This window comes from Gobio gobio (assembly GCF_949357685.1).
Source record: "Gobio gobio genome assembly, chromosome: 16".
NCBI lineage: Eukaryota > Metazoa > Chordata > Actinopteri > Cypriniformes > Gobionidae > Gobio > Gobio gobio.
In genome coordinates this window covers 28,653,497-28,680,413 of record NC_137109.1, presented here as the reverse complement: position 1 = coordinate 28,680,413, position 26,917 = coordinate 28,653,497, and the positions used below count along the sequence as shown (strand labels likewise).

Here is a 26,917-nt window from a genome sequence, read left to right as displayed (position 1 = left end):
ATTTGTTTGTGTACCTGTGTTGTTTATTTATGTTGTTATATGTTTATGGCTGCACATCCTCATCAAGCTATTTTGGTGTGCAATTATTCTGACACATTTTGCTCTATCGTTCAGTTCTTACTGCTGAATAATATGTTTTCATAATTTGCTTTCACAGCACGAACCAGAAAGCGTCACCGACACAACTCTGCTGGTTCATTTCTTTGGAAGAAAGGGCAAAATTGAACTTAACTTTGATGACTTCTACAGGTGAGAGACAGATTTGATGACCATGATCTTGAATATAGCCTTCTAGGCTTAAAGGTGCTGTATGTACGTTTTTGACTGTACTAAAGCATAAAAATACCATAATATGTTTGCAGATATTTAGGAAACCATGTTTCACATACTCGTTTCTCGGAAAAACTATGCTACAGCCAGTTATTTTACTTTGAAATGTGTGTTCCGTGTCAGAATGTCAGTTTTAGTTTTGGTCTGTACTATAACGCATGTTGCCAGTTTACCCAATAGTATTTCGACACCACAGGTTACCAGTTGGCAGAAAAAACAGCATATTTCTGCCATTGAAGCCAGCAAACAAACTGGGTCAGAGATCACAGATTCTACCCGACCTAAAAACTCTCGCATCCATCTAAAATGTCTATGAGCGGAAGCACATTAAAAGGCGGAAAAGTCCACTCATCAACTTACGGTGTGTGAATCTCCTCGCCTTCCATTTTCAATTGCGCTCGTTCCTGTTGCGTGTCCTCAAACTTGCAACCCCCGTGAGCGTCAAGTGTGAGGAGAAGGGAGTGGGGGAAAAAATATTTTGAATTTGGTCTGCAGTACAGGAGTGTCATTCTAACATACAGCACCTTTAAGTGAAGATTTAAAGGGGTGATGAATTGAGAAATCAACTTTCCTTTGAGCCTTTGATATACAAAAGTTCATTGTGATATAAGAATATCCTGTAAGTTTCGGAGCTGGAAACTTCCTTGTTAGTCAAAAAAAAATGTTTATTGACACCAGGCCCAGAAAACGCTCGATCTCAGAATATGTCGACCATTGACGTCATAGAATGCAGAAGCACTGCCTCAAGCCCACCCACCGACTCGTGGAGCTAAACGGGTCGCGCTACAGAGCAATAAACATGCCGGTTCCAGCTCACGTGTGTAAGACATTGCGCATTTGTTCGCTTCGTTTCACCGCGGAATCGATTGTAAACAAGATACAGGTCGAGACTGGATTTGCAGACATATTGAGATTAAAGCACAATGCTGTGCCTTCTATATTTGATCCGACAGGAACGGTGCAACACACTTATGTGAGTAAAACATTGCATTGTTATAGATTGTTTGATATCTATTGATTACATACCTTAGCATGCTGTCACAGGCTGGAGAATCCTTTATTTGAGGTGTTATTGGTTCATTCGTGATCAGACTCGGACTTATAACATTATGGGCCAGGGCTCGCAAAGCCCAATGTGTTTTTCAGACGGGCTACCAAAACGTATCACCGGACTGCCGACAGGCTATCTTAAATAGTGAAATAACATTCCTTTCTTGCGTGGCACGTGTGTGTGTGTACGGTTTGCGGTTATATTCACTGATCGGGCCGGCCAAGTAATACAAAAATAACATTCCAATCAATCGCGGGTGGATGAGAGATGAATCATTGTGTTTGTTTGATAAAGATATTTTGCGAGTCCTGTGAGCATTTCCCCAGACGCTTTCAAAACAATTCCCACATGTACTGAGGGGAGCTGAAGCTCATTAAATATGCAAATCTTATCCAATCCTAGCCATGGGCATTTACTTCCAAGTCTTCAGTGCGGCACAAAACCAAGGCAGAAAATAGCCTATTACTTATTCATTATGATGTTTTTGAGTGTAAAAACCACACAAACATCATAAGTTGACCTCAGACAACAGTATAAAATGTTTTAAAAAGCCAGTTCATGACCCCTTTAGCTCTATCATGATCCTAATTTAAGTTTATATGTATAAAATAATAAAAAGGGAAAGACCTGGGGCCATGTTATTAATGCATGAAGATGCTGTATTCTTATCAAAGCACGTTGGGATGGTCCATTCACTTAGTCTAGTGTCCTACTGAGTGAGTGAGTCTTTGTTGGCAGATTCATGGACAACCTGCAGACAGAAGTCCTTGAGATTGAGTTCCTCAGCTACTCCAAGGGAATGACCGCCATCAGTGAGGAAGACTTCGCTCGTATCCTGTTGCGCTACACCACAGTGGAGAACATTACAGGCTACCTTGAGAATGTGCGTCAAAGCATACCCGATGAAAAGGTAACACTTGCTTTGGACACACACACACACACACACACACACACACCACAATACCACATTCAGATTTGATGCTGATTTGCATTCGCCAAAACAATATACATAAAATCTACACTTTTTTTTTTTTTACAACAATCGGCTAACAAAATATGTTCTAAGAACATTTTGCTGATGTTCCCTTTAAGTTATGAAAACTTTATTCCTGAAAGTTCAGGATCAGGATCTTTTTTTTAAACTTTTTTTTTGGTTATGTAAATGTTAGGAAAAAACATTAAGGGAATGTTAAATTTGATCAGGCTGAAAGGTGCAATCTTTACATGCAATCTGCATGCAATCACATCATTACCGCATGGCACAAGCTGATTGGCCTCTGCTGATCCTGCAGCCAATGATATTTTCTCAACATTTAAATAGTCTGGTTCAGTGTTTTTGCTGTAAGCTGTTCCTGCAGCACACAATCAGATGCCTAGATCTGCTATAGGATTTATGTATGTCTATTCATGCAGCAGCAGCATATCTTACATGCTCACAGCAGCGTGTCTGTGTATGTATTGGCAGTAGAAAGTCCATACTTGATCTGCAGCAGCAGCAGCAATAATCAACAGCAGCAGCCGTGTAGCAGATCTACTAAAATTATTATAATAATAATTATAATCTTGAGTTGTCAAGATTGAAATTTTGTGCTGTTGTTTTGAGACAGTTTAAAATGACCCGATAACTTTGAACGAACATTCTAACCTTACTGCGAGAAGATTTTTTCACCTCGATCCTTGGTAGAACGTTAACCAACGTTCTGAGAACGTTCCCTGTTAGTTTAGGAAGTACATAAACACAATTGGAGGTATTCTAATATTTCTACTTCTTTATCTTTTCATGTATTATAAATGAGTCTATTCAAATCATTGCATAGCAAAACAAATACCACCATAGATGCGGAGAGAGGAGGTTATGTATAATCTAAGCGATGTTAGGATGTTTCTCTTTTTGCACATTGACCCTCACATTATGAGGTTAGAGTCTTTTCAGTTGCTCGAGGAGGCTGTTGGTGGATGGCCATTGATATACAAGTGGTTCGTATTCTTAAGTTAAGAGATATTGCAATACAGCTTAACTTGTAAAACCACCAAAGCGTCACATATTACTCATTAGATCATTTGTAAAACAGTTGTTGTTGGTTGCAAGAGCGGCTTCAGAAAAAGACGTGGGTCTAGTGCCTGGAAATGGATGAGTGGAAATCAAAAGGACCGCTGTTTGGGTAATCTGCTAGCGGTGAGATATTTTGGACACATCCCCTTTTGTTTTTATGTGTGCAAGTATCAGGTTAATCTTCTTTAGAAGAGTCGACAAGCTACCCGACCTCTCCTTAAACAAAACAATCTAAAGGTGTCGACAGCTCCAGTTGTACAGATGGGGTGCGGGAGCAGGAGAGATGTGTGCTGGGATTGTTTGACTTTGCTATTTTCTGTCTTGGGATCTGTTAACGCTCTTCAAGTTCCCACAGACACCTAAGGTGCCCTCGTTTTTGAGAAAGTGAGGTTTATGTACTAGCTCGCTGCACAAATGCTATCATATCGTAAAGACTCTGACTTAGTTATCTTTCTATTACCCAAAGTTTTCTGTTTAAAGGAACATTGACGATTTCATCTGCAAGTCACTGATTTAACACTGATCTTCTCTTATAGGGCATCACTTTTGAAGAGTTTAGGTCCTTCTTTCAGTTCCTCAACAACTTGGAGGATTTTGCCATTGCCATGCAAATGTACAACTATGCAAATCGCCCAATTGGACAAGGTAAACATGCTCATTTAATCCAGTTACTCCTCAAACTCTGTGGCTAATGATGTTTGTCTCTCGGCTCACAGATGAGTTTGCCCGTGCGGTCTATGTGGCCACTGGCCTGAAGCTGTCACGACACCTTGTCAACACTATTTTCAAGATCTTTGATGTGGACCATGATGACCATCTAAGCTACAAGGAGTTCATTGGGATAATGAAGGATCGGCTGCATCGTGGCTCTTGGGTAAATATGCTGGGAAGGTTGACTGTTCTCCCCACGGTTGTTTAAATGCCATTTTTCAAACCTATAGGTAATAGAGGCAGAATAATGAACCTATGGTGTGCCTTAAAACTGAGATTTATAGTTCACCCAAAGGGAAATTACCCCATGATTTACTCACCTATGACATTCTTCTTACAGACGAATACAATCAGAGTTTTATAAAAAACAAAAAATGTCCTGGCTAATACAAGCATTATAATGGGAGCCCAAAATTTGAAGCCCAAAAAAGTGCATCCATCCATTATAAAAGTAATCCACATGGCTCCAGGGGGTTAATAAAGGCCTTCTGAAGCGAAACGATGCCTTTTTGTAAGAATATTTTGTAAAAATGTCCATATTTAAAACTTTATAAAGTAAAATATAGCTTTCACCAGACCGCCTTCCGTAGTCAACTTACAAAGAAAGTGTAATGCTCTTTTTAGTCCTCTTGCAGTTCAAAACGCTTACGCCACGTCCGACGTCATACAATGCTTTTTTCGTAAGTTGAATAGGAAGGCAGTCTGACGGAAACTAGATATTGTACTTAATAATGTGTTAAATATGGATATTTTTCTGACACAAACCCATTGATTCGCTTCAGAAGGACTTTATTAACCCATATGGATTACTTTTATAATGGATGGATGCACTTTTTTGGGCTCCCATTCACTGCCATTATAAAGCTTGGAAGAGCCAGGACATTTTTTTTTTTATATAACTCCGATTGTATTTGTCTGAAAGAAGGTCATATACACCTAGGATGGCTTGAGGGTGAGTAAATCATGGGGTAATTTTCATTTTTGGGTTAATAATCCCTTTAAGTAGAGGAAAGCAGATGGTCCAAAAATCTGGATTGAGGTTTTGAATGGACACATGGTATTTGTATATAGGAGAGTTTTACCCAGAATTGTTATTTTATTTTATTTTATTTTATTTTATTTTATTTTATTTTATTTTATTTTATTTTATTTTATTTTATTTTATTTTATTTTATTTTATTTTATTTTATTTTATTTTATTTTATTTTATTTTATTTTATTTTATTTTATTTTATTTTATTTATTTTTACTTTGTTTTATTTTGCAAATCAGCTGTCAGTCACCTGGCTTGTCACAGGATAGACATTCCTGTAACATTTAAACACAATTTTAACTTCAAATTCAAATTCAGTTTAGTCATTATCACTGTACTGCTGTTATTAGTTTTACTTTTAGTTGTATTACACTACTGTTCAAAATTTTGGGGTCAGTAAGATAAAAAAAGAAAAGAAATTAATACGTTTATTTAGCAAAAGTGCTTTAAATTTATCGAAAGTGACAGAAGACTTTGCATTGTTAAAAAAATAAATAAATTTGAAATAAATGCCAATCTTTTAAACTTTCTGTTCATGAAAGAATCCTGTATCAATGTTTCGGCAAATAGAATGATTTCTGATGGATCATGTGACACTGAAGGCTGGAGTAATGATACTAGAAATTCAGCTTTGCCAGCACAGGAATAAATTACATTTTTAAATATATTAAAATAGAAAACAATAATTTTAAAGTGTAACAATATTTCACAATATTACTGTTTTTTTTCAGCCTGGGTGAGCATAAGGAGATGTTTTTTTAAAAGCATTTGTAAAAATCTTACCGACCCCAAACTTTTGTACAAACCCTATATTGTTGCCTTGTATTTCAAGAAAAGGAGAGTAAAAGGCTTCCTTGTGTGTGCAATGTTGCTGCCATCTAGTGGCCATGTATTGCCAATTCAGTTTTCTAGTTGTTTCATTGACTAGTACAGTTAATTTCAATTTCATTTTCTTTTTGAAAAGATAATATTTATGTTGATGACATAACCATTTTTTCTTCATATTATATTGTGAACCCAGGGATATAAAGGTGAAGAGAGATTCACATCCTTTAAAGCTTGCATGAAGAAAGAACTCACTGCTAAATAGGTAAGTTCATGGCTGAATAGAAAAAAATGTTGTAGATATTATCCAGTATTTTTGGTTTAGCTTTATGATTTTGCCCTGGAGAATTTGGAATGAATGATACTGAACTACAGCGCTAGCACTGCTCAGCATTCAGCCAAAGCTCTTTTTCTAGCATCAGATTACTCTGTAAAATTAATGTCTGCTATCCGGAGATACAAGATACCAGTCTAACACAGTGTATTAAGACTAACACAGTAACAGAATACAGCCCAACCCACACCGTACAACACCTAGAAACAGGGAACAATTGGACTTACTCTGGCTGCATGAATAGAGTACATGCAGTTTGAATGAAATAAACAGGTGTTACTATTTTTATATAGCACATTTCCATTCTCTTGACTTTTTCTATCACTTGTTGGATTCAGTTATTTCGTTTGATGTGCTATTCTTCTGTTATGTCTTTGATTTGTGCAGCCGGTGATAGTCCCGCCGTTCCTCTTCGCCCTCGCGTCTCAGTGAAGAAATCTCAAGTTGGATTAAAGTTCTCAGTGACTCAATGCAATTATCTACCTGACCTGTGTCAAACTCTGTAAGATACAAATACTGCCATAATTAGATTAACACATGCTACCTCTCTGGACTAGAGTTGCTTTATCACTTGGCAGGCACTTTCTTAACTCTATAAAAGCCATTAACTTAAAGGGATAACACTTTAATGAAATAGCCATGATACTTTTATTAATCAAAAAGTTATTTATTAAAGGTCTAATAAATTTAGATGGGCCGAGTGCTCACATTTTGAGATAAATTATGTTAATTAATTGCAAAGCTGTGTCTTTGTTTATTATTATATTTTACTTCATAAATTTAAAAATGTTCCATTTGTCCATATGTTGAGTGTAAGGTTATTTATTCTATTTATTGATCTATTTTGTGTAAAGAAAATGTCCTCTTGGGATTTAATGCTTCTTTACTGCTGTACTGGCAATGCATTGTTCTATTTGCTTCTCTAGGAGTTATAAGCCAGATAATCTTTCCTTACAATGAGCACATTGCTAACATAGTTTCTCTGAGCGTGTCCACTGCCCACCACCCAGATCAGCTTACACAGGGTCTGACAGTGCTGAGTGCACAGAGCAATAATGAGACCTCAGTAATCTCACAATGTGCTAGACATACAGATCCTTTATGAGTTTCTTACACTGCCGCTCCTTTAAGAAATCTCTTGCGAAGACAAAACAACAAGTAACTGAATCTACTTGTTTTACTCTGAATATTTCTCACTGTGTGTTTATTTTTTAATGTTGACATTTGTGCATATTTTAAAAGTTTGCTTACAAAAAAGCTGTTGCACATTTTCAATTTATTGCCCAGGGAAAAAGATACAGTTCATTAAACACACACAGACCTAAGGGGCATGTCGTCACATGTTGGGTTGTTATAATGAAACCATTTCGACTCAAAACATTATATTATAGCTTGTGACAACTGTGTGACAAATTGCTCCGGTCTCACCCACTGTGCTTTTATACAGAATATAGACCGTGTTTTAGATCTGTACATCCTAAAATAGCCTATCTATATTGCATATTACAGTTTGTGTCTGTTATAAGTGAAGTATAGACACATTTTTATGCATTAGTATTCAGATTGCTTAGAATGTTTGAATAAATTAAAACCACTAATAAAAATAATAATTTGTGTTATTCCTTCTTGTCGGTGCTTCCTTTTTTCAGAAGACATGTTTTAAAAAACAACTACAGACCTAGACCTACATTATGCAAGATTTTTGGATTCAAATATTCAAAAACCACTTGAACAATATTATATATCTTGTTGACTATCCCAAATGTTTCCAAGAATGTTTAAATCCAGAGAAATAAGACTCTTTAACCGTTGCCTGTCAATGACATCATACCCGCGTTACCCTCAATTTCCAGTTAATTTTGTAGAAACCATGGAAACACCAAAGACGCTTTAATATATTATGTGTTTTATAAGACAGGTGAGCAACTGTTTGGATACATTCATCGACAGAAAACGAATCATTGTTATACAGCTCAACACAGTTAGCCTTATTGTTTAAATCTTGTTTTCTTGATTTACCATGAGTTCCATGTTTTACCATGCCTAATATCGATCTAGCTTACTGCAGTGTGCAACAAGTGTCTCATTGTAGCCGCCGAGCGAACGCACAGAGTAGCATTATAACATAACTTTCAACACAGTGAAATGTATCTAAAATGATAAAACAGCGCTGCGTTAGCCCACACGCATGACCAGAGGAAGTGGAAGCGGTCCTCTGTGGCATAATAAAAGCTCCACTGCTCTCGAGCCGCGTGTCACGCTTGTCTCTCATTAGAAATCGATATTAGGCCTGGTAAATCATGGTAAATCAAGAAAACAAGATTTAAACAATAAGACTAACTGTGTTAATCGCTCCAGAGGTCCAGTGTGAACACAATGGCCAATCAGAGGTGTTTAAGAATCCCTTCAAAATGCTAGAGGGAAATGCTGGTATCGTCACATTTTTTTAAATTCAGTACCGACTTGGTACCGAACTCTAAATAAATCTGTAAAACATCAGCTCATCATTGAATATGATTTCTGCCCAAGTCCCGTAGGATTCTTTTACACTGGCTGTAGATGTGAAGACAACAACTCCCATGATTCCGCAAAATCAAGGCATCGTCAAGTTACGCCTTTGTTTTGAATAAGTGACCTCTAGCGGCGAACATTACATATTGTGCCTTTAAAGGGATAGTTCACCCAAAAATGAAAATTCTGTCATCATTTACTCACCCTCATGTTGTTCCAAACCTGTATGAGTTTCTTTGTTCTGCTGAACACAAAAGAAGATATTTTGAAGAACGTTTGTAATAAAGCAGATAGAGCAACCATAGACTACCATAGTATTTTTTTCCCCTACTATGGTAGTCAATGGTTGCTCTGTCTGCTTGGTTACACACATTCTTCAAAATATCTTCTTTCGTGTTCAGCAGAACAAAGAAACTCATACAGGTTACAGCTGAGTAAATGATGACAGAATTTTTATTTTTGGGTGAACTATCCCTTTAATGTTAATGTTTGTTTAGTCAAGTATAATATAACAATTAAAAGATTGTTGGGTTCCCTTAGACAATAATAGCCTACTAACCAGTCAAAGCTGGTTTTAACCGGACTCACAGCTTGTCCAGGAAGGTTTTCAGCTAGTTTGGCTGGGCAGCAGGCTAATTTTCTGTACCAACTGTTCAAAAGTCAGCAGACCAGACTGGATGACCATCTAAAACCAGCAAACCAGCTTAGACTTGTTTAAAATGTTTATCAGCAGTAAGGGAACTACATAATTTGGCAGGTTTCACAGACAATTCACACCGCACAGACAAACACCAACAAACACGTTTGTTGGATCAGTGTTACCCATGTCGGTGTCTGTTGGTGTTGGTCAGGGTTTGTTTTCACCTGACTGAATGTTCAATTGTCAGTGTCTGTTGGGGAAGTGTGAGCATGATTATTTTTCATAAAATTCTAAATTCAACGGCCAACTTGTTAAAATGGATGTTTGAGCTGTTTTAACTTGCACTGACATATCTTAAAAAAAATTTTTTTTGTTCTAAGGCATGTATATAGGCTATAAGCTTAAATGTCTTAAAAGAACTAAGGCTGACCCTGGCTTAATCTGAGCCTTGTCTGTGAAACCAGGCCAATGTGTATTAACCTTGTACAGGGAGTGCAGAATTATTAGGCACGTTGATTTTCTGATCATATTTTTTTTCCAGGCACATTTGACCAATTCCAAACCACAGTAATCCTAATAACTACTATTGATTTAGTATTTAATAATGTATAAGTGATATATAATTGTTATTGAAGGCTGGAAATGAAAATCACCTTATATTCAGGTGTGCAGAATTATTAGGCATGTTTTCTTTTACAGATAAATTGAGCCAAAAAAGAGATTTAACTCAGACTGAAAAGTCAAAAAGTATTAAATGCCCATGAGAAGGATGCAATACTAATGCAATACTAGACATTGCAGTTAAGGCATGACCATTGGACAGTGAAATGCTCGTTGGGTCAGCAGGATCTGACAAAAACAGGTGGCGGAGAAAAGACACCTGTTAACTGCAAAAGAATTAAGAATTAAGGTGAAGAATTAAGGGTGAAACCATCAGGAACCCTTTAGTCTCCAGCGCCACCATTTTCCAAAGCTGCAACCTACCTGGAGTCTCCAGAAGTGCAAGGTGTCAGGATCTCAGAGACTTCAGTTAGGTAAAGAATCCTAAAAAATGACCCCCACTAGATAAGAATCACAAGTTGAAGTGTTGTAAAATACATGAAGAAGGTTTTTTTATAGGCTTTCTGGACAGATAGGTTGAGAGTGACTCTTGAAGGACCAGCACCACATCCTCTAGTACCACTGTTTGAAGAATTCATCTTCCAGAATCTGGCAGTACGTTTTGGGAGTTCATTTTTAGTCCATCTCTGCAAAACGGACTTCAGGATGGACTAAAATGAACTCCCAAAACGTACTGCCAGATTCTGGAAGATGAATTCTTCAAACAGTGGTACTAGAGGATGTGGTGCTGGTCCTTCAAGAGTCATTCTCAACCTATAAAGCCTATAAAAAAGCAGGCTTCATGTATTTTACAACACTTCGGCTTATGATTCTTATCTAGTGGGGGTCATTTTTTAGGATTCTTTACCTAACTGAAGTCTCTGAGATCCTGACACCTTGCACTTCTGGAGACTCCAGGTAGGTTGCAGCTCTGGAAAATGGTGGCGCTGGAGACTAAAGGGTTCCTGATGGTTTCACCCTTAATTCTTCACCTTAATTCTTAATTCTTTTGCGGTTAATAGGTGTCTTTTCTCCGCCACATGTTTTTGTCTGACCCTGCTGACCCAACGAGCATTTCACTGTCCAATGGTCATGCCTTAACTGCAATGTCTAGTATTGCATTAGTATTGCATCCTTCTCATGGGCATTTAATACTTTTTGACTTTTCAGTCTGAGTTAAATCTCTCTTTTGGCTCAATTTATCTGTAAAAGAAAACATGCCTAATAATTCTGCACACCTGAATATAAGGTGATTTTCATTTCCAGCCTTCATGAACAATTATATATCACTTATACATTATTAAATACTAAACCAATAGTAGTTATTAGGATTACTGTGGTTTGGAATTGGTCAAATGTGCCTGGAAAAAAAATATGATCAGAAAATCAACGTGCCTAATAATTCTGCACTCCTTGTATTGCTAGTGTAACAATGTGTTGTTTAACATTGCTCTGGCGTGAGAGGCTAGCTAATAGATTTATAAATAGACTATATAGCTAATAGATATAAAGCAAATCTCAACAGGCTTGCTAAATTACAGCAGACTTGATAGCAGGCGATAGAGTCAGGCTTTAGTGTAGTAACACCTCCACCGCATCGCGTGAGCATCATGTAAGTTTGTAGAAAGGGGCGGTACCGATGTGCTACACCGCGAACAAGAGCGAGCGGAGGATGCAGGGGCAGACGAGCCGCAGCTGCACACGGAAGAAGACATGATGGTGTTTTAGCAGCAGTGCGGGCTCGGTGAGGCTGAACTAGTCGTTTTGACCACTTTTGGTCTTCAAACAGAAAGATGGCGCCGTCGGGCTCGCGCAGCGATGACTGCTGGAGAGTTTTATACTGGATCCCTGTGCTGTTCATCAGTCTGATCGTGGCATGGTCCTACTACGCTTATGTAGTGCAGCTTTGCATAGGTAAGACTGGAAGCAGCTCTCTGAATGAAGTTGGTGTGAAACGGAGAGAGAATGAATAAATAATACCTGGCTTCTCGACCATGTGCGGATGTCTGCTTCTGTTACTAGAGCAATATATCTGCTATTGATGGGGTCCATTTGCTTATAAACAGATAGACTAAGACTGGGTCATGATTAGTGTCAAATTGTATGAGATTAATTCATTTCATAATCTCTTTAGGCTATATCCTCATGTGTGTCTGTAGGCTACAATAATAATGCATATTATAATAGCATGCATGCATCTTCATTATGAAACTGAAAAACAACATATATGGGTCAGTGACTAAGCATGTGAGACGATAAAAAGGTTATATAGGGGTGAATTCAGGTTGATTAGGACACTTTTTCCCAGTCATCTCAATGGCAAAACATGTCCCAAAATATATATACAATTATAATGATTTTTCTTAATCATAAATGTCATAGTCAAAAATGTTTTGGTTCATTTGACCTGAACAAAATACCTTTTCATAAAAAGGTCAAAATATGTTACAATTTAAAAGAACTCATGAGGATCATAAGGGGTCCATCCTTAAAATATTAACTAGGCCTATATTAAAAGACTAAACTTTTTAAATGATACTTTTTAAATTACAATAGGGAAGTTAACACCTCCTACACATTTTGGACTTTAAGCCCCACACATATTATTAAAAGCAAAACTAACAATAATAATCCAGAATTCTAGTTTTTTAACGAATTTAATTTTGAATGTATTTTGGAGTAACGTAATACTGTAAATCCACAGAAAATAGCATCATGTCATTGATCCAAAATGCAATACTATATGGAGCGATTTTGACATCACTCAATAACATCAAGACCCTCATACAAAAGTCTTGTGTTGCTATAAATATGAGCTCTTAACAAGCTTTATTATGTTACGTGTCATTTGTTTAGACTGTGGCTTTTTTATATGTGCGTAACAAGCAAAGGTTTGTGTTCACATTTACATCATTCATTCCTTTGATAACATCTGCTATCATGTTCCCATAAAAACAGCATGAAGAGGCTTTATTGTTCTCATGAATGGTGGATGATCATGAGGATGCCCTGTTATTCTCTGAAGACTAATGGTGTGTGTGTATGAACTCCTTTAATAGAATCAAATGACGTTTAAATATCTGTGCATAACACAGCTGCTTTGTGATGTTCCTCAGAGACTTCACTGAGTGAAGTGTCAGGGGCCAGGCCACACTTCTAACAGCTCTTCCCACTGGCAGTTTATACCGATTTATGCCATAGGCACCCTACCCCTTGCTTTGTACTTGAAATGATCAAATGAAAAACATCAAGTGCTTTAATGTCTGAATTTGAGCATGAATTGAATGCTATTTTTGCATGTGATTATCTACCTTGCATTGCTGGTCACCAGCAATAGTATGTTTTGCACGCTGGGACCAGCATGGGATGCTGGTTGCTAGTTTGCTGGTTACCAGCATAGGAAGCGGGAGTGATGGTGGACCAGCTGCATTAGCTCAGTTTTGCTTGAGAACAGCATGACTATGCCGGTCCACCAGCTAGACCAGCATAAATCAGCCTAGACCAACACTGAATTCATGCTGGTTTATGCTGGAGTTTTCAGCAGGGTAGTTGGCTTATTGCAACAATGATGCAAATACCCCAAACCGTAACAGTGTCAGTTTAAAAGAAGATCTGCTGTTTACTTGTTAATACAAGTACTATGCGATCGTTGCATTTATTTTAGCAAGCCATGATAATGGGTGGTCAGTGAATCTTTACCTTATTATAAGCGTACTGTCTGCTGATCTTTATGTCTTAAAGCTAATCTCACTGCCAAGCTGTCAAACTCAACCTCACCAATCTCTACTTGACCTATTTCTGCTATCAAATCACTTGTGCTGCACATTGAGTTTAGCAACAAACACATTTGACATTTCCGAGACAACAACACTGATGTCATCAGGGGAAGAAACGGTTTAATTGCTGAAATTGGTCATAATGAGTCTTGTCATCTTTATTGCTTGAATTGAGAGGGTTGTATACCAACGATCAGGTGTTATGATAATGGCCTTATTACAGTATATAATGTGATTGCCGGTTGTACTTACACTTGCAGTTATTCTTTATATGCTTTTTGTGAATTATTACAAAATTTTCATAATGCCACAAACGCACCCCCTGAAACTGCTTAAGTGCTCCATTGGGTACCCATACTTAAAAAATAGATGCACTGCATTCTGGGAATTTGCTTCAGAGGAACTGCAGTTTTTTGTTTTTTTTTACTTAAGTGCCAGATCTTTCAAAGAGCATATTTTGGATTGAGAGTAATACTGCAGCCCACATCACATTAGATGAGGCTAATCTAATGAGGCTTTTAGGGCACTGCAGCTTAAAGAACTAGATATTTATTGACGAGTGATACTTAGAATGTGTTAAACCTCAAAAGAATATTTCTTTAACACACTGTGCGAAACAAAAACCTGTGTGGGTATCTTGATTTTTATTTTTCTGCATGTTCCTGTGTGGTCGAAGTATCTTTAGCCTCGTCCCCACCAAATAGCTCATCGTTCTGCAAGAGCACCAGTTGAAGAGATGCAATTATGAGCTAGTGAATTTGGGCATCTGATCAAGAGTCTCTGTACAGCGTGAGTTCCAGCAACAGCGATCAGAACCATCTGCTGCTCGCTGACCTTCTAAAAGCACAAGGAGTTTCTGACCTACTGTTTATACAATAATATCCAGGATTCAAATCATATAGCATTAGCAAAGTTGTAGAGACATTGCAACATTTGTCTTTCTCTTTTCTCCACAGAAACTGTTGAAAACATGGGAGAGAAAAGTAAGTCCTACAATGTTTTGCTTTTTTCCCAATGTCAATGTCTTTCCATAATTGGAGTGAAATATTTACAATTATTTTTTTCATTTTCTGAATGTTTATAATTGGATGAATGATTTTTGAAGGATCATGTGACACTGAAGACTAGAGTAATGATGCTAATAAATTCAGCTTTGCCACTGTAGCAATATATACTGTATATACATACACCAATCAGGCATAACATTATGAAGTGAATAACATTGATTATCTCTTCATCACGGCACCTGTTAGTGGATTGGATATATTAAGCAGCAAGTGAACGTTTTGTCCATGTGTTAGAAGCAGCAGACAAGTTTGACAAGGGACAAATTTTGATGGCTAGACGACTGGGTCAGAGCATCTCAAAAACTGCAGCTCTTGCGGGGTGTCCCGGACTGCAGTGGTCAGTATATATCAAAAGTGGTCCAAGGAAGGAAAAGTGGTTAACCGGCGACGGGGTCATGGGTGGCCAAGGCTCATTGATGCACGTGGGGAGCAAAGGCATGGCCCGCGTCGTCCGATCAAACAGACTAGCTACTGTAGCTCAAATTGCTCAAGAAGTTAATGCGGCTTCTGAAAGAAAGGTGTCAGAATACACATTTGTTGCGTATGGGGCTGCATAGCCGCAGACCAATCAGGGTGCCCATGTGACCCCTGTCCACCACCGAAAGCGCCAACAGTGGGCATGTGAGCATCAGAACTGGACCACGGAGCAGTGGAAGAAGGTGGCCTGGTCTGATGAAGCACGTTTTCTTTTACATCACGTGGATGGCCGGGTGTGTGTCGCTTACCTGGGGAACACATGGCTCCAGGATGCTCTATGGGAAGAAGGCAAGCCGGCGGAGGCAGTGTGATGCTTTGGGCAATGTTCTGCTGGAAAACCTTGGGTCCTGCCATCCATGTGGATGTGACTTTGACATGTACCACCTACCTAAGCATTGTTGCAGACCATGTACACCCTTTCTGGTGGCTGTGACCTCTTTCAGCAGGATAATGCGCCCTGCCACAAAGCAAAAATGGTTCAGGAATGGTTTGAGGAGCACAACAACGATGTTGACTTGGCCTCCAAATTCCCCAGATCTCAATCCAATCGAGCATCTGTGGAAACAACACAATATTAGTCGTAATGTTATGCCTGATCTGTGTATATAGTTACATATACAAACATCTACTGGTTTTACCATTTAAAACATTTATATTAATTTGTAATAATATTTCACAATATCAGTGTTTTTACTGTATTTTTTATAAAATAACTGCAACCTTGGTGAGAGTAAAATACTTCTTTCAAAAACATAAAAAAAAACATGCCAACATCAAACCTAATGGCAACGGTAATGCAAGTCCGTATTATCATTTGCCTTGCGAAAAATGTCCTCAACCAAATCTCCTCAACCAACCACGTGATTTGAATTATCATTTATGTATTTAGCACAAACAGCACAGAAAGAGATATGCTACGAACCAAAGTTTAATAGGTTTAATAATCCCTCACCATAATCATGAGCAATAATACGAATCATAGTGATGCTTCCCTATAGGGAGCACCACTAATGATGTAATAATCTTTTTTAATCACCTTGAATCACACTGAATATTTCTTTTGTATCACAGTAGTTTACCTCCTGGTATATCATATGCTTTTCATCATGTTTGTGTGGTCATACTGGCAAACCATCTTCACAAAACCCACGAACCCTCTCAAAGAGGTGAGTAAATTTGATTATAGTAATGTTATGTGTTAAGAACAATTCGTTTCAAAGTAAACACCAAGAATTCATCAGACTGTGTTAACTGTGTCATCAAGTAATAAGTCAATTTAAATGTTATTTTGCCCAGCATATGCTCAGTATGACTCATGAGGCGTTGGCATATAATGAATATTATTTGTGTAATATTTGTAAATATATGGTATGAGGAGGAGTTGTTGGTTACGTTTATTGGAAAAACAGCATGTTGGGTTGTAAATTGCATGTGATCATCAGTGTGACTATAGCACCTCCCTGGAAGCTGTTATTATTTCAAGCCGAGAGAATGAGAAACAAACTGTAATAGAGAAACCACATATGGCTCAAACTGGCAATCAGTCGTACTCCTCTCTCATCTCTGAGTGCAGAACGTTCTGCTCGTCACACGGAAAATATCAAAATGTTTTCTTTTTGTCTGTTCCTCTCAGTTCCACCTGTCACACCCTGACAAAGAACTATTAGAGCGTGACGATCGGAGAGAATCCCAACAGGAGATCTTGAGGAGAATTGCCAAGGATTTGCCCATTTACACACGCACAATGTCAGGAGGTGGGCACTTTTCTTTACGTTCAGCACATCCTAATAGTGCCAAAGACATCACCGTTGGCAGGCCAAGTCTGTAACAGTCCATTCAGCTTAAATCTAGGCTCAGTAACAAATAATGGCCACAGAAAATTACATTTGTTTCAATCTGTCTTCGGTCTTCAGTGAATCCTATCGATCTGTATTTTAACAAGCTGTCTTGATTCAGCTATCCGCTACTGTGATCGCTGTCTGCTGCTGAAGCCTGATCGATGTCATCATTGCTCTGCCTGTGATATGTATGTCTTTCTCCCTTTTTGAAAAGACACAACACATATTAGATTTTGCTGTGTTGCATTTCAACAGCTCCTTCCTCTGCTGTTTTACAGGTGCATTTTGAAGATGGATCACCATTGTCCATGGTATGTACTAGCTCAGTAGATTAAATGCAAAGCAAGAATAAAAAGATTTTTGCTCTTGAAAGAGAGACGCGCACCAAACATTTCCAGTTCCACCAAATGTTTCTATTAGACCAATAAAACAATACTTTTTTCCCTAGCGCATTCTTTGATTTTGTCATTTAAAGCTAAAATATAGGGTATATCCCTGGGGTAGCCTAAAAGTTTTTTTTTTGTGGTATAATTTTACATTTTGGTGAATTGGTGACTAATTTGAGTGGACCTTCATGCTTACATTCATACATTTCCATAAAAATTACATCGTAAAATGTTTTCTCATAAAATTAGATTAATTCGTAATCCATTATTCCATCTGTCAGAAAAAAGTCAGGCAAACCCATTAAGCTTTGCGGTAGAAAGGGGGGGTGGAATATATATATCCGGGCCATGAATTAGCAATTAGTTCCCACAACTTACTACTATAATAGCCTACATCAGCAAATCAAAACAAGGTTTTTTTTTCAACCTAGCCATGATTTACTAAAATGAGAGAACGAAAATCTGTGGTCACGATTTATACATTTTTGTCCACATGTCATGTGCTGGGCTCCGTATTATTTATTGTGCATAAGTGACAGTTGCACTCATAAGATTTTAGTCATCACACACCATCCGTTTATACATTTATAAATCTGACTACTTATACAGTTTATGCAACAGCAACTAGAGGGCCAAAAGTTACATTGTGTAGCTAGTTAGTAAGTAGGCGATACTGTCAAAAATATTATTTAAATGGACTGAATGTTCATTCATTGTTCAAACTATACCTTGACCTTCGGGGGAGCCCACTTGTTTTTTTTTGGGGTGGTTTGGGGGGTTTGTGCCCTTGCTCATGCCTCAAAAGGGGACTTGCAAAGTCACATAACAGCTACAAGTGTATGCACTTCTTGCTTTATGCAAGCACTATATAGGATAAATCACAATACAGGATTTACCCTATTATACTTTCTCGACACAAATTGATAGTTCAAACAGCCACCCACAAATATAGTCGATAAACAAAGCATCCGGCTGTCTTTGAGTACACATGAACAACGGTTAAAGTTACTCATCAGGCTACAGAAGAATACCATAATTCCACTTTGTCAATATTTTTTAGACGTTTTCAGGGGAGCCCATGTTTTATTAAGGGGAGCTGAGTTCCCCCTAACTCCCCCGTAGTTCGCACCCTGGGCACATTACTTTTCACAAACAAAAGTAGTGTCAAGAAGGGTAGAAATGAAATAAATGAAGGTAAAAACTGCACATTTTCCCTTGTTATATATTGTGTATATCGGGGAGTATTTTGCAATAAAATGAATATTAATATCCAATTTTATTGAGGCTAATAGGTGGATTTTATCTTCTTTGACAGGGTGAACAATTGCGTGGGCTTCGCCAACTACAAGTTTTTCATGCTCTTCCTAGCATATTCATTGTTGTATTGCCTCTTTGTCACTGCCACAGACTTGCGGTATTTCATTGAGTTCTGGACTGTAAGTATGAATTATTCATTTCTTAGGCTTATATTAGGAAACAGATCATTTGGATGTTCAGATAGGCTGTCTGTAGTTTGTTAGGAGTACTATCATGTTTTGATCATTGCTTTTCAATAAAAAGAATGTTTTTATTTTGAAAGGTCGATGGTAAAACACATGAGCGTCTTATGCAGTATTTGGTAGGAGTCAATTATTGAAGTTTTTTATCCTGTAGTTTTGATAGTTTCCATCAGCATAACACTAGATCCAGTAGACAAGGAAATGTGCGCTTATTCAAAATGTTTTTCTGGTCCGGAATGGACTGTCCATGTATCCCGCTTCTGCTTGTTCCCACTAGTTCAGTTTAATTGTGCAAACTTTATGTAATTGAGTATTCTGTAAAAAAAACTGTATGTCAACTAGATAATATAACAGACAATAGCTTGAATTAGGGCTGAGCTGTTTTTTGTTTGTTTATATCAGCCCATTCCTGTTTGTGTTTTTTTTCCCCCATGTCTTTCCCATGTTTCTCACAGAATGGTCTGCCTGATACCCAAGCCAAGTTTCACATCATGTTCCTGTTTTTCGCTGCCTCCACGTTCTCAGTGAGCCTAGCGTTTTTGTTTGCTTATCACTGCTGGCTTGTCTGCAAGAACAGATCCACTTTGGGTGAGTGGGCTGTGCTGTAATTACCCTTGGATTTCACTGGTAAAACATGGGCTCATCAATATTTTTCATTCTATGATCATCCGTCCGCACTGCCTGATCAAATACGTCTCATACAACCAGTGACTCCAATCTGGGGCAGGTGGTGTTTAGGTCTTCTGCAGTCTGCCCTTTGTGGCAGATTCTCAAGGGAACATGTATCTGTGACAACATGCCCAGTCTTCTGGCAAAAGCAAGTGTGTCAAGATGCATTATGGCTAAAAATGTTAAAAATGAATCTCAGAATCAGACATATTCTATTCTTAACCGTGTAAACCCTCAAAAGTAAAGCCTTCTCTTGTCTGATTGATAGTTCATACTTTATTAGCAAGCAAATGGCTTTTTAGTATGATTCTAAAAATGTCCACCTTCAGGTCGTGGCATGTGTCTTTTTGCTGTGAAATTTTTACTGATTTTTATAAAGTAAAGAATACGAATAGCTTTTATATTTTTAATTGGTATTATTTTAAGATGAACATTTACTGGCCTACAGCAACTTAGGTTTACTTGACTATCCATATATCGTTTTTTTATTTTATTTTGTTTTTTAGATAAACCATGTCAATGTTATGTCAATCAAAAAACAAATATACATTCCTCAAAAGCATATTTGAAATGTGAGTATCAAATATGCTTTTGAGAAATGTATATTTTTTCCATCTCTCAATTATCATTGCGTTGCTTTATATGCTTTACCCCCATAATTAAAACACAGAGCTTTGATAATAAGACTAAACATTTAGATATCATCTTACTAAGACATATTTATTATTGGGAGAAATATAGTGACAATTGATATTTATATGCATTTCATGTAAGTAGTCTGCTAAATTGCTATAACAATGTAATTTACATTAGAAGCTATCAGAATTTCATATTACTTTTTGGCCGTATACTGTAAATATCTGCACTAAATTGCATATTTTTGCTCAGTTTTGGCATCGGAATGAAATTTAGGTGTTCTTCTTGGGTATGAGCTCTACACTCACCTAAAGGATTATTAGGAACACCTGTTCAATCTCTCATTAATGCCATTATCTAATCAACCAATCACATGGCAGTTGCTCAATGCATTTAGGGGTGTGGTCCTGGTCAAGACAATCTCCTGAACTCCAAACTGAATATCAGAATGGGAAAGAAAGGTGATTTAAGCAATTTTGAGCGTGGCATGGTTGTTGGTGCCAGACGGGCCGGTCTGAGTATATCACAATCTGCTCAGTTACTGGGATTTTCATGCACAACCATTTCTAGGGTTTACAAAGAATGGTGTGAAAAGGGAAAAACATCCAGTATGCGGCAGTCCTGTGGGCGAAAATGCCTTGTTGATGCTAGAGGTCAGAGGAGAATGGGCCGACTGATTCAAGCTGATAGAAGAGCAACTTTGACTGAAATAACCACTCGTTACAACCAAGGTATGCAGCAAAGCATTTGCGAAGCCACAACACGCACAACCTTGAGGTGGATGGTCTACAACAGCAGAAGACCCCTACCGGGTACCACTCATCTCCACTACAAATAGGAAAAAGAGGCTACAATTTGCACAAGCTCACCAAAATTGGACAGTTGAAGACTGGAAAAATGTTGCCTGGTCTGATGAGTCTCGATTTCTGTTGAGACATTCAGATGGTAGAGTCAGATTTTGGCATAAACAGAATGAGAACATGGATCCATCATGCCTTGTTACCACTGTGCAGGCTGGTGGTGGTGGTGTAATGGTGTGGGGGATGTTTTCTTGGCACACTTTAGGCCCCTTAGTGCCAATTGGGCATTGTTTAAATCCTCTGATGGCTACTTCCAGCAGGATAATGCACCATGTCACAAAGCTCGAATCATTTCAAATTGGTTTCTTGAACATGACAATGAGTTCACTGTACTAAAATGGCCCCCACAGTCACCATATCTCAACCCAATAGAGCATCTTTGGGATGTGGTGGAACGGGAGCTTCGTGCCCTGGATATGCATCCCACAAATCTCCATCAACTGCAAGATGCTATCCTATCAATATGGGCCAACAATTCTAAAGAATGCTTTCAGCACCTTGTTGAATCAATGCCACGTAGAATTAAGGCAGTTCTGAAGGTGAAAGGGGGTCAAACACAGTATTAGTATGGTGTTCCTAATAATCCTTTAGGTGAGTGTATATTCTCCTATATCAGCCATAAAAGTCTGATGTATCAAATATGATACTCAACAAACACATACATAAACTTAAAAAAAGGCCATGATTATTATTTCATATTTTAGGCTTTACAGGGTTAAATGTTAAGAGAAAATTGGAAATCATGTTAGTAGGATTGTATATGAAGCCTCTTTATGTATTTATGTGGTTTAAATGTTTCTCCTGTCAGAGGCTTTCAGAGCTCCTGCGTTCCAGCATGGACCAGACAAGAACGGCTTCAGTTTAGGAACAAACAAGAACTTTCTCCAAGTGTTTGGAGAAGAAAAGAAATATTGGCTACTGCCTGTTTTTTCAAGGTATCAGTCATGTTCAGTGGAACTGAGAATAGTGTCAGTGTTTCGCTGATCTCATTCCCTCTGTATCACATTATGTTTCTGCAGTCTGGGCGACGGCTGTTCATTCCCCACATGTCTAGTGAACCCAGATCCCGAACAACCCTCCTTGCCCCCTGGACGCAACCCTTCAATCAAAAGGTTTATGCCTCAGATGAATTATTCATTTAGAAAAATATTGTATAACAATATAAAAATAATATAATAAATAATAATAATAAAATGTCCCAACATTTGACAGTCCAATTAAACGAGTCAAAAAAGTTGATAAAACTTCTGGTTCCATTGTCGCAGAAATGCGCATTGCATTGTGGGATAGTGTATTGCTGTAATGCAGACCTTTCCATTCATGCCCTTTTCATTCTTCCAGTGCTGGAGAATCCCATCAGTTTCCACCTAAACCTCTGAGAGAGTCTCAGAGCCGACTGCTGAATAATGGACAGTCAGAGGGAAGTGAAGACAGAGACAAGCGAGGTGACAGGACAGTTAGGCCACATCTGAGATCATTACAAAACCATTAGAAAACACTGCTAGTTTAGGTGTTCTATGTGTTTTAACCATAGATATGACTAATAGATCTGAGGTAAACCTGCAGCTATGAATGTGTGAGGTAATAAATGTGGGGTATAAAAAATGTGGTGAAACAACGTTGTAAACACTTATCAAATTTGTGTTTTCCTAACAGGAACAAACAACCCAGGCTTGACTATTGAGAAGGAAACTTAGGAACATGCTAATGAAACAGGTTTGTTACTTTTGTGTGTACATGTTACAATAACACTTGACTTATTTTCGGATAATAAAACTTTAAAGTGTTTCAAAATGATTGTATTGTAACATACACTACAATTCAAAAGTTTGTGGTGAGATTTTTTCTCTTACGCTCACCAATAATGCATTTATTTGATCAAAAATACAGTAAAAACTGTAATATTATGAAATATTATTACAATTTAAATTTACTGTTTTCAATACATTTTAAAATGTAATGTATTCCTGTGATGTGATTATTCTAGTGTCACATCATCCTTCAGAAATGCTCAACAAACATTTCTTATTATTATCAATGTTGAAAACAGTTGTACTGCTTAATATTTTTGTGAAAACCGTGGTACATTTTTTTTTCTTCAGAATTCTTTGATGAATAGAAAGTTCAAAATAACAGCATGCATTTGAAATAGAAATAGAAATATTTTGTAACATTATCAATGTCTTTACTTTCACATTTAAATCATTTAATGCATCCTTCCTGAATAAAAGTATTAATTTATTTTCAAAATCTTACTTTCCCCGAACCTTTGAATGGTAGTGTGCATACCACATATAGTGTTATATTTATTATATTATATTATATTATATTATATTATATTATATTATATTATATTATATTATATTATATTATATTATATTATATTATATTATATTATATTATATTATATTAATTATATTATATTATATTATATTATATTATATTATATTATATTATATTATATTATATTATAAAGTGCTGTAAATGCATCCAAAATTTTGTTTGTTTACATAATGTGTGTGTGCTGTGTATAATTATTATGTATAAATACACACACATGCATGTATATATTTAAGAAAAGTTTGTTATATTTATATATAAAATATTTATATTCATATATAATATAAATTATATAAATATTTTAGTATATACATGCAAATTGTTCTTAAATATATACATGAATGAGTGTGTATTTATACACCGATCAGGCATAACATAACACTGATTATATCTTCATCACGGCTCCTGTTAGTGGACGGGATATATTAGGCAGCAAGTGAACATTTTGTCCTCAAAACTGATGTGTTAGAAGCAGGAAAGCGTGGGGATTTGAGCGAGTTTGACAAGGGCCAAATTGTGATGCTAGACGACTGGGTCAGATCATTTCCAAAACTGCAGCTCTTGTGGGGTGTTCCCGGTCTGCAGTGGACAGTATCTATCAAAGGTGGTCCAAGGAAGGAACTGTAGTGAACCGGCGACAGGCTCATTGATGAACATGGGTAGCGAAGGCTGGCCCGTGTCGTCCACCAAAAGCACCAACAGTGGGCATGTGAGCATCAGAACCGGACCACAGAGCAGTGGAAGAAGGTGGCCTGGTCTGATGAATCATCACGTGGATGGCCAGGTGTGTGTCGCTTACCTGGGGAACACATGGCTCCAGGATGCTCTATGGGAAGAAGGCAAGCCGGCGGAGGCAGTGATGCTTTGGGCAATGTTCTGCTGGGAAACCTTGGGTCCTGCCATCCATGTGGATGTTACTTTGACACGTACCACCTACATAAGCATTGTTGCAGACCATGTACACCCTTTCATAGAAACGGTATTCCCTGGTGGCTGTGACCTCTTCCAGCAGGATAATGCGCCCTGCCACAAAGCAAAAATGGTTCAGGAATGGTTTGAGCACAATGAGTTTGAGATGTTGACTTGGCCTCCAAATTCCCCAGATCTCAATCCAATCGAGCATCTGTGTGCTGAACAAACAAATCCGATCCATGGAGGCCTCACCTCGCAACTTACAGGACTTAAAGGATCTGCTGCTAACATCTTGGTGCCAGATACCACAGCACACCTTCAGGGGTCTATTGGAGTCCATGCCTTGATATTAGGTCTTCACGAGTTCACACTTACATCAAATTAAATGGAGTAAAGATTATGCGTATTTGCCGTGCTGTCCGGGGGAGGGCTCCGGGCTCAGAATTTTGGCCCGAACCCAGAGTACCCCCCCCCCCCCATGATAAGATAGTCTAGAACTAGACTGTATTTTATTATGGATTGTGTTGACGTCTAATGAGAGTTTATTAAATCAAAGTGAGGAGATGGGGTGGTGGAGGGATGCTAAAAATAAAAATGGTCAACGAAAGCAGGTAAATATGCTGTATATATACACCTCCTATTGTTGATTAAATCGATTTGCTTGATGTGCTCCACTTGGGTTTAATTAGGTTTAATTATCTGGACGTGCTCCTCCCGAAATTAGTTACTAAAACTTCACATAATGTTATGCCTGATCAGTGTAAATACATAATAATTATACACTGTACACACATATATTATGCATACACAAACTTTTATTTTGGATGTGATTAATCGCAATTTATCGCTTTGATAGCACTTTTTAATTATATTAAATTATATTAAAAATTATTATATTTTTTATATTATAAATTATCCGAATTGAATTCTCTTTAAACTCTTATACTCTAGGAGTTTTGAACTAGTGATGTCTGTTGTCAGTGGAACAGTGAGGACGTCTCTGCTGCTCTTGCACAGACTTGCACTGCCCTTCCACTCTCTACCTACTGAATTGTGATCCTTCACAAACGCTAACAGAGCCGGATTATGGAGTGTACATTCATAAAGGGCCACAGTCGCTTCTCTTCCTTTGATACTGTATGGCTGAGATATCTTAACGTGCCTAAAAATGTCCACAGATGTGGCTGAACAAAGTAACATCACTGTGGTTCATGGACCCACATTTAAAAAAAGTTTCTATGGAAAATGCCTTGAATATAGCTTGTGTGGTGTAGGCATTGCTTAAAGAAGGTAATATTTTTTTTGTCAGTCTGAGAAACGTGAAGTATTTATGCATGCTGTGTGATGGTGGTACGTAGTCGTTTGTCATGTTTGAAATGTGAAAATTGAAAAGCCCACTACTCTACAACACATTTTTTTTAACCCTGTTTTTCTTAAATGCATTGTTAAATTTGCGTTTGCACATCATGTCTATGATCTGTTTTATTTGACAATGTGTCAGTGGGAATTGAAACCTCAATTCCCAGCTGTCCTGAGGTTTGCAAAGGTCATACACAAGCAAAAAGACTGATGTAGCAAAACATTTTAGGCCATTTTTAGCACTGCATATCTAGACAAAAACACTGTTTATTCATGTTTTTACCCAACAACCAGTGGGAAGACAAAAATACTCTATATGCACTTTGAACAGCACTTAAAGCTGCACATCATTTCAGTTTTTAAATGGTCTTTGTCTTGATGTTTTCTCGATGGTTCTGTCGAATCAAGTATGCAAGGATAATGTATTCTGACAACTCTTATGTCCATATGCGGTATGATACTGCAGCAAACATTTCAATACAAGTCAGTATATTGATCATTTTTAGCCTACTTTGCATAACTCTGCACAATTAATGCAAAACTCAAAGATGTGGTTTTGCATCGCATCTGACTTATCTAAGGGCTCTTCTAAAGGACTTACTACCATATTTCTATCCGAATTTGATTCCATAGTTATTGCATGCAAATGTACGTGTACTTGATTTTGACTTGAGGTGCGAACAAAACCTCTGAAATGCCAAGAGCTGTGGTGCGTTGTCCATTTTGTAGCTTTTATGGAAATGTCGTATAGGATTTGTTATTTTGTGATTAGATTCACACACCACATTAAAAATAAACTGTGATAAACGATTTCTACTGGTTCTTGCTTTGTGTATGTAGATGAGCTGATTGTTGTCACTGCTTTTGTTCTCTTTGGGAGTATGTGAAATTCTGCTGGCTCTAGTTTAATGTTTTCATATACACTCGGTCTCCGTATGACAACTCCCTTGAACGATATGCCTTGATGAATGTTACTGTAAAAGAAATAAAGTGATATTTTATTAAGCGCT

At 37.6% G+C, this 26,917-nt stretch overlaps 2 protein-coding genes across 7 annotated transcripts in view; both read left to right on the top strand.

Annotated features, from left to right (window-relative positions):
- The window catches only part of micu3b (mitochondrial calcium uptake family, member 3b), a 26,077-nt gene extending 14,105 nt beyond the window's left edge, over positions 1–11,972 (top strand). For 4 of the 5 annotated variants that reach the window (XM_079838186.1, XM_079838184.1, XM_079838185.1 and 1 more), the window contains 6 exons: positions 158–249; positions 2,120–2,291; positions 3,971–4,079; positions 4,151–4,308; positions 6,200–6,268; positions 6,725–7,959. In XM_079838186.1, coding sequence (XP_079694312.1) covers positions 158–249; positions 2,120–2,291; positions 3,971–4,079; positions 4,151–4,308; positions 6,200–6,268 — 600 coding nt within the window. In that variant the 3' untranslated portion in view covers positions 6,725–7,959. Of the gene's footprint in view, positions 1–157; positions 250–2,119; positions 2,292–3,970; positions 4,080–4,150; positions 4,309–6,199; positions 6,269–6,724; positions 7,960–11,877 lie in introns of those variants that run through there. The other variant, XM_079838183.1, reaches the window with a different exon arrangement.
- Positions 11,709–26,917, top strand: zdhhc2 (zDHHC palmitoyltransferase 2). 2 transcript variants are annotated; one of them, XM_079838188.1, is made up of 14 exons: positions 11,709–12,002; positions 14,821–14,847; positions 16,480–16,574; positions 17,042–17,162; positions 17,365–17,434; positions 17,525–17,557; positions 18,948–19,068; positions 19,212–19,250; positions 19,587–19,719; positions 22,105–22,231; positions 22,316–22,408; positions 22,638–22,741; positions 22,953–23,012; positions 25,500–26,917. In XM_079838188.1, exons 1-13 carry the CDS (start codon positions 11,882–11,884, stop codon positions 22,991–22,993), a joined length of 1,125 nt encoding a protein of 374 aa, XP_079694314.1. In that variant the 5' UTR covers positions 11,709–11,881; the 3' UTR covers positions 22,994–23,012; positions 25,500–26,917. The 2 variants fall into 2 exon arrangements, with proteins under 2 accessions (XP_079694314.1, XP_079694315.1); XM_079838189.1 differs by lacking the exon at positions 19,212–19,250.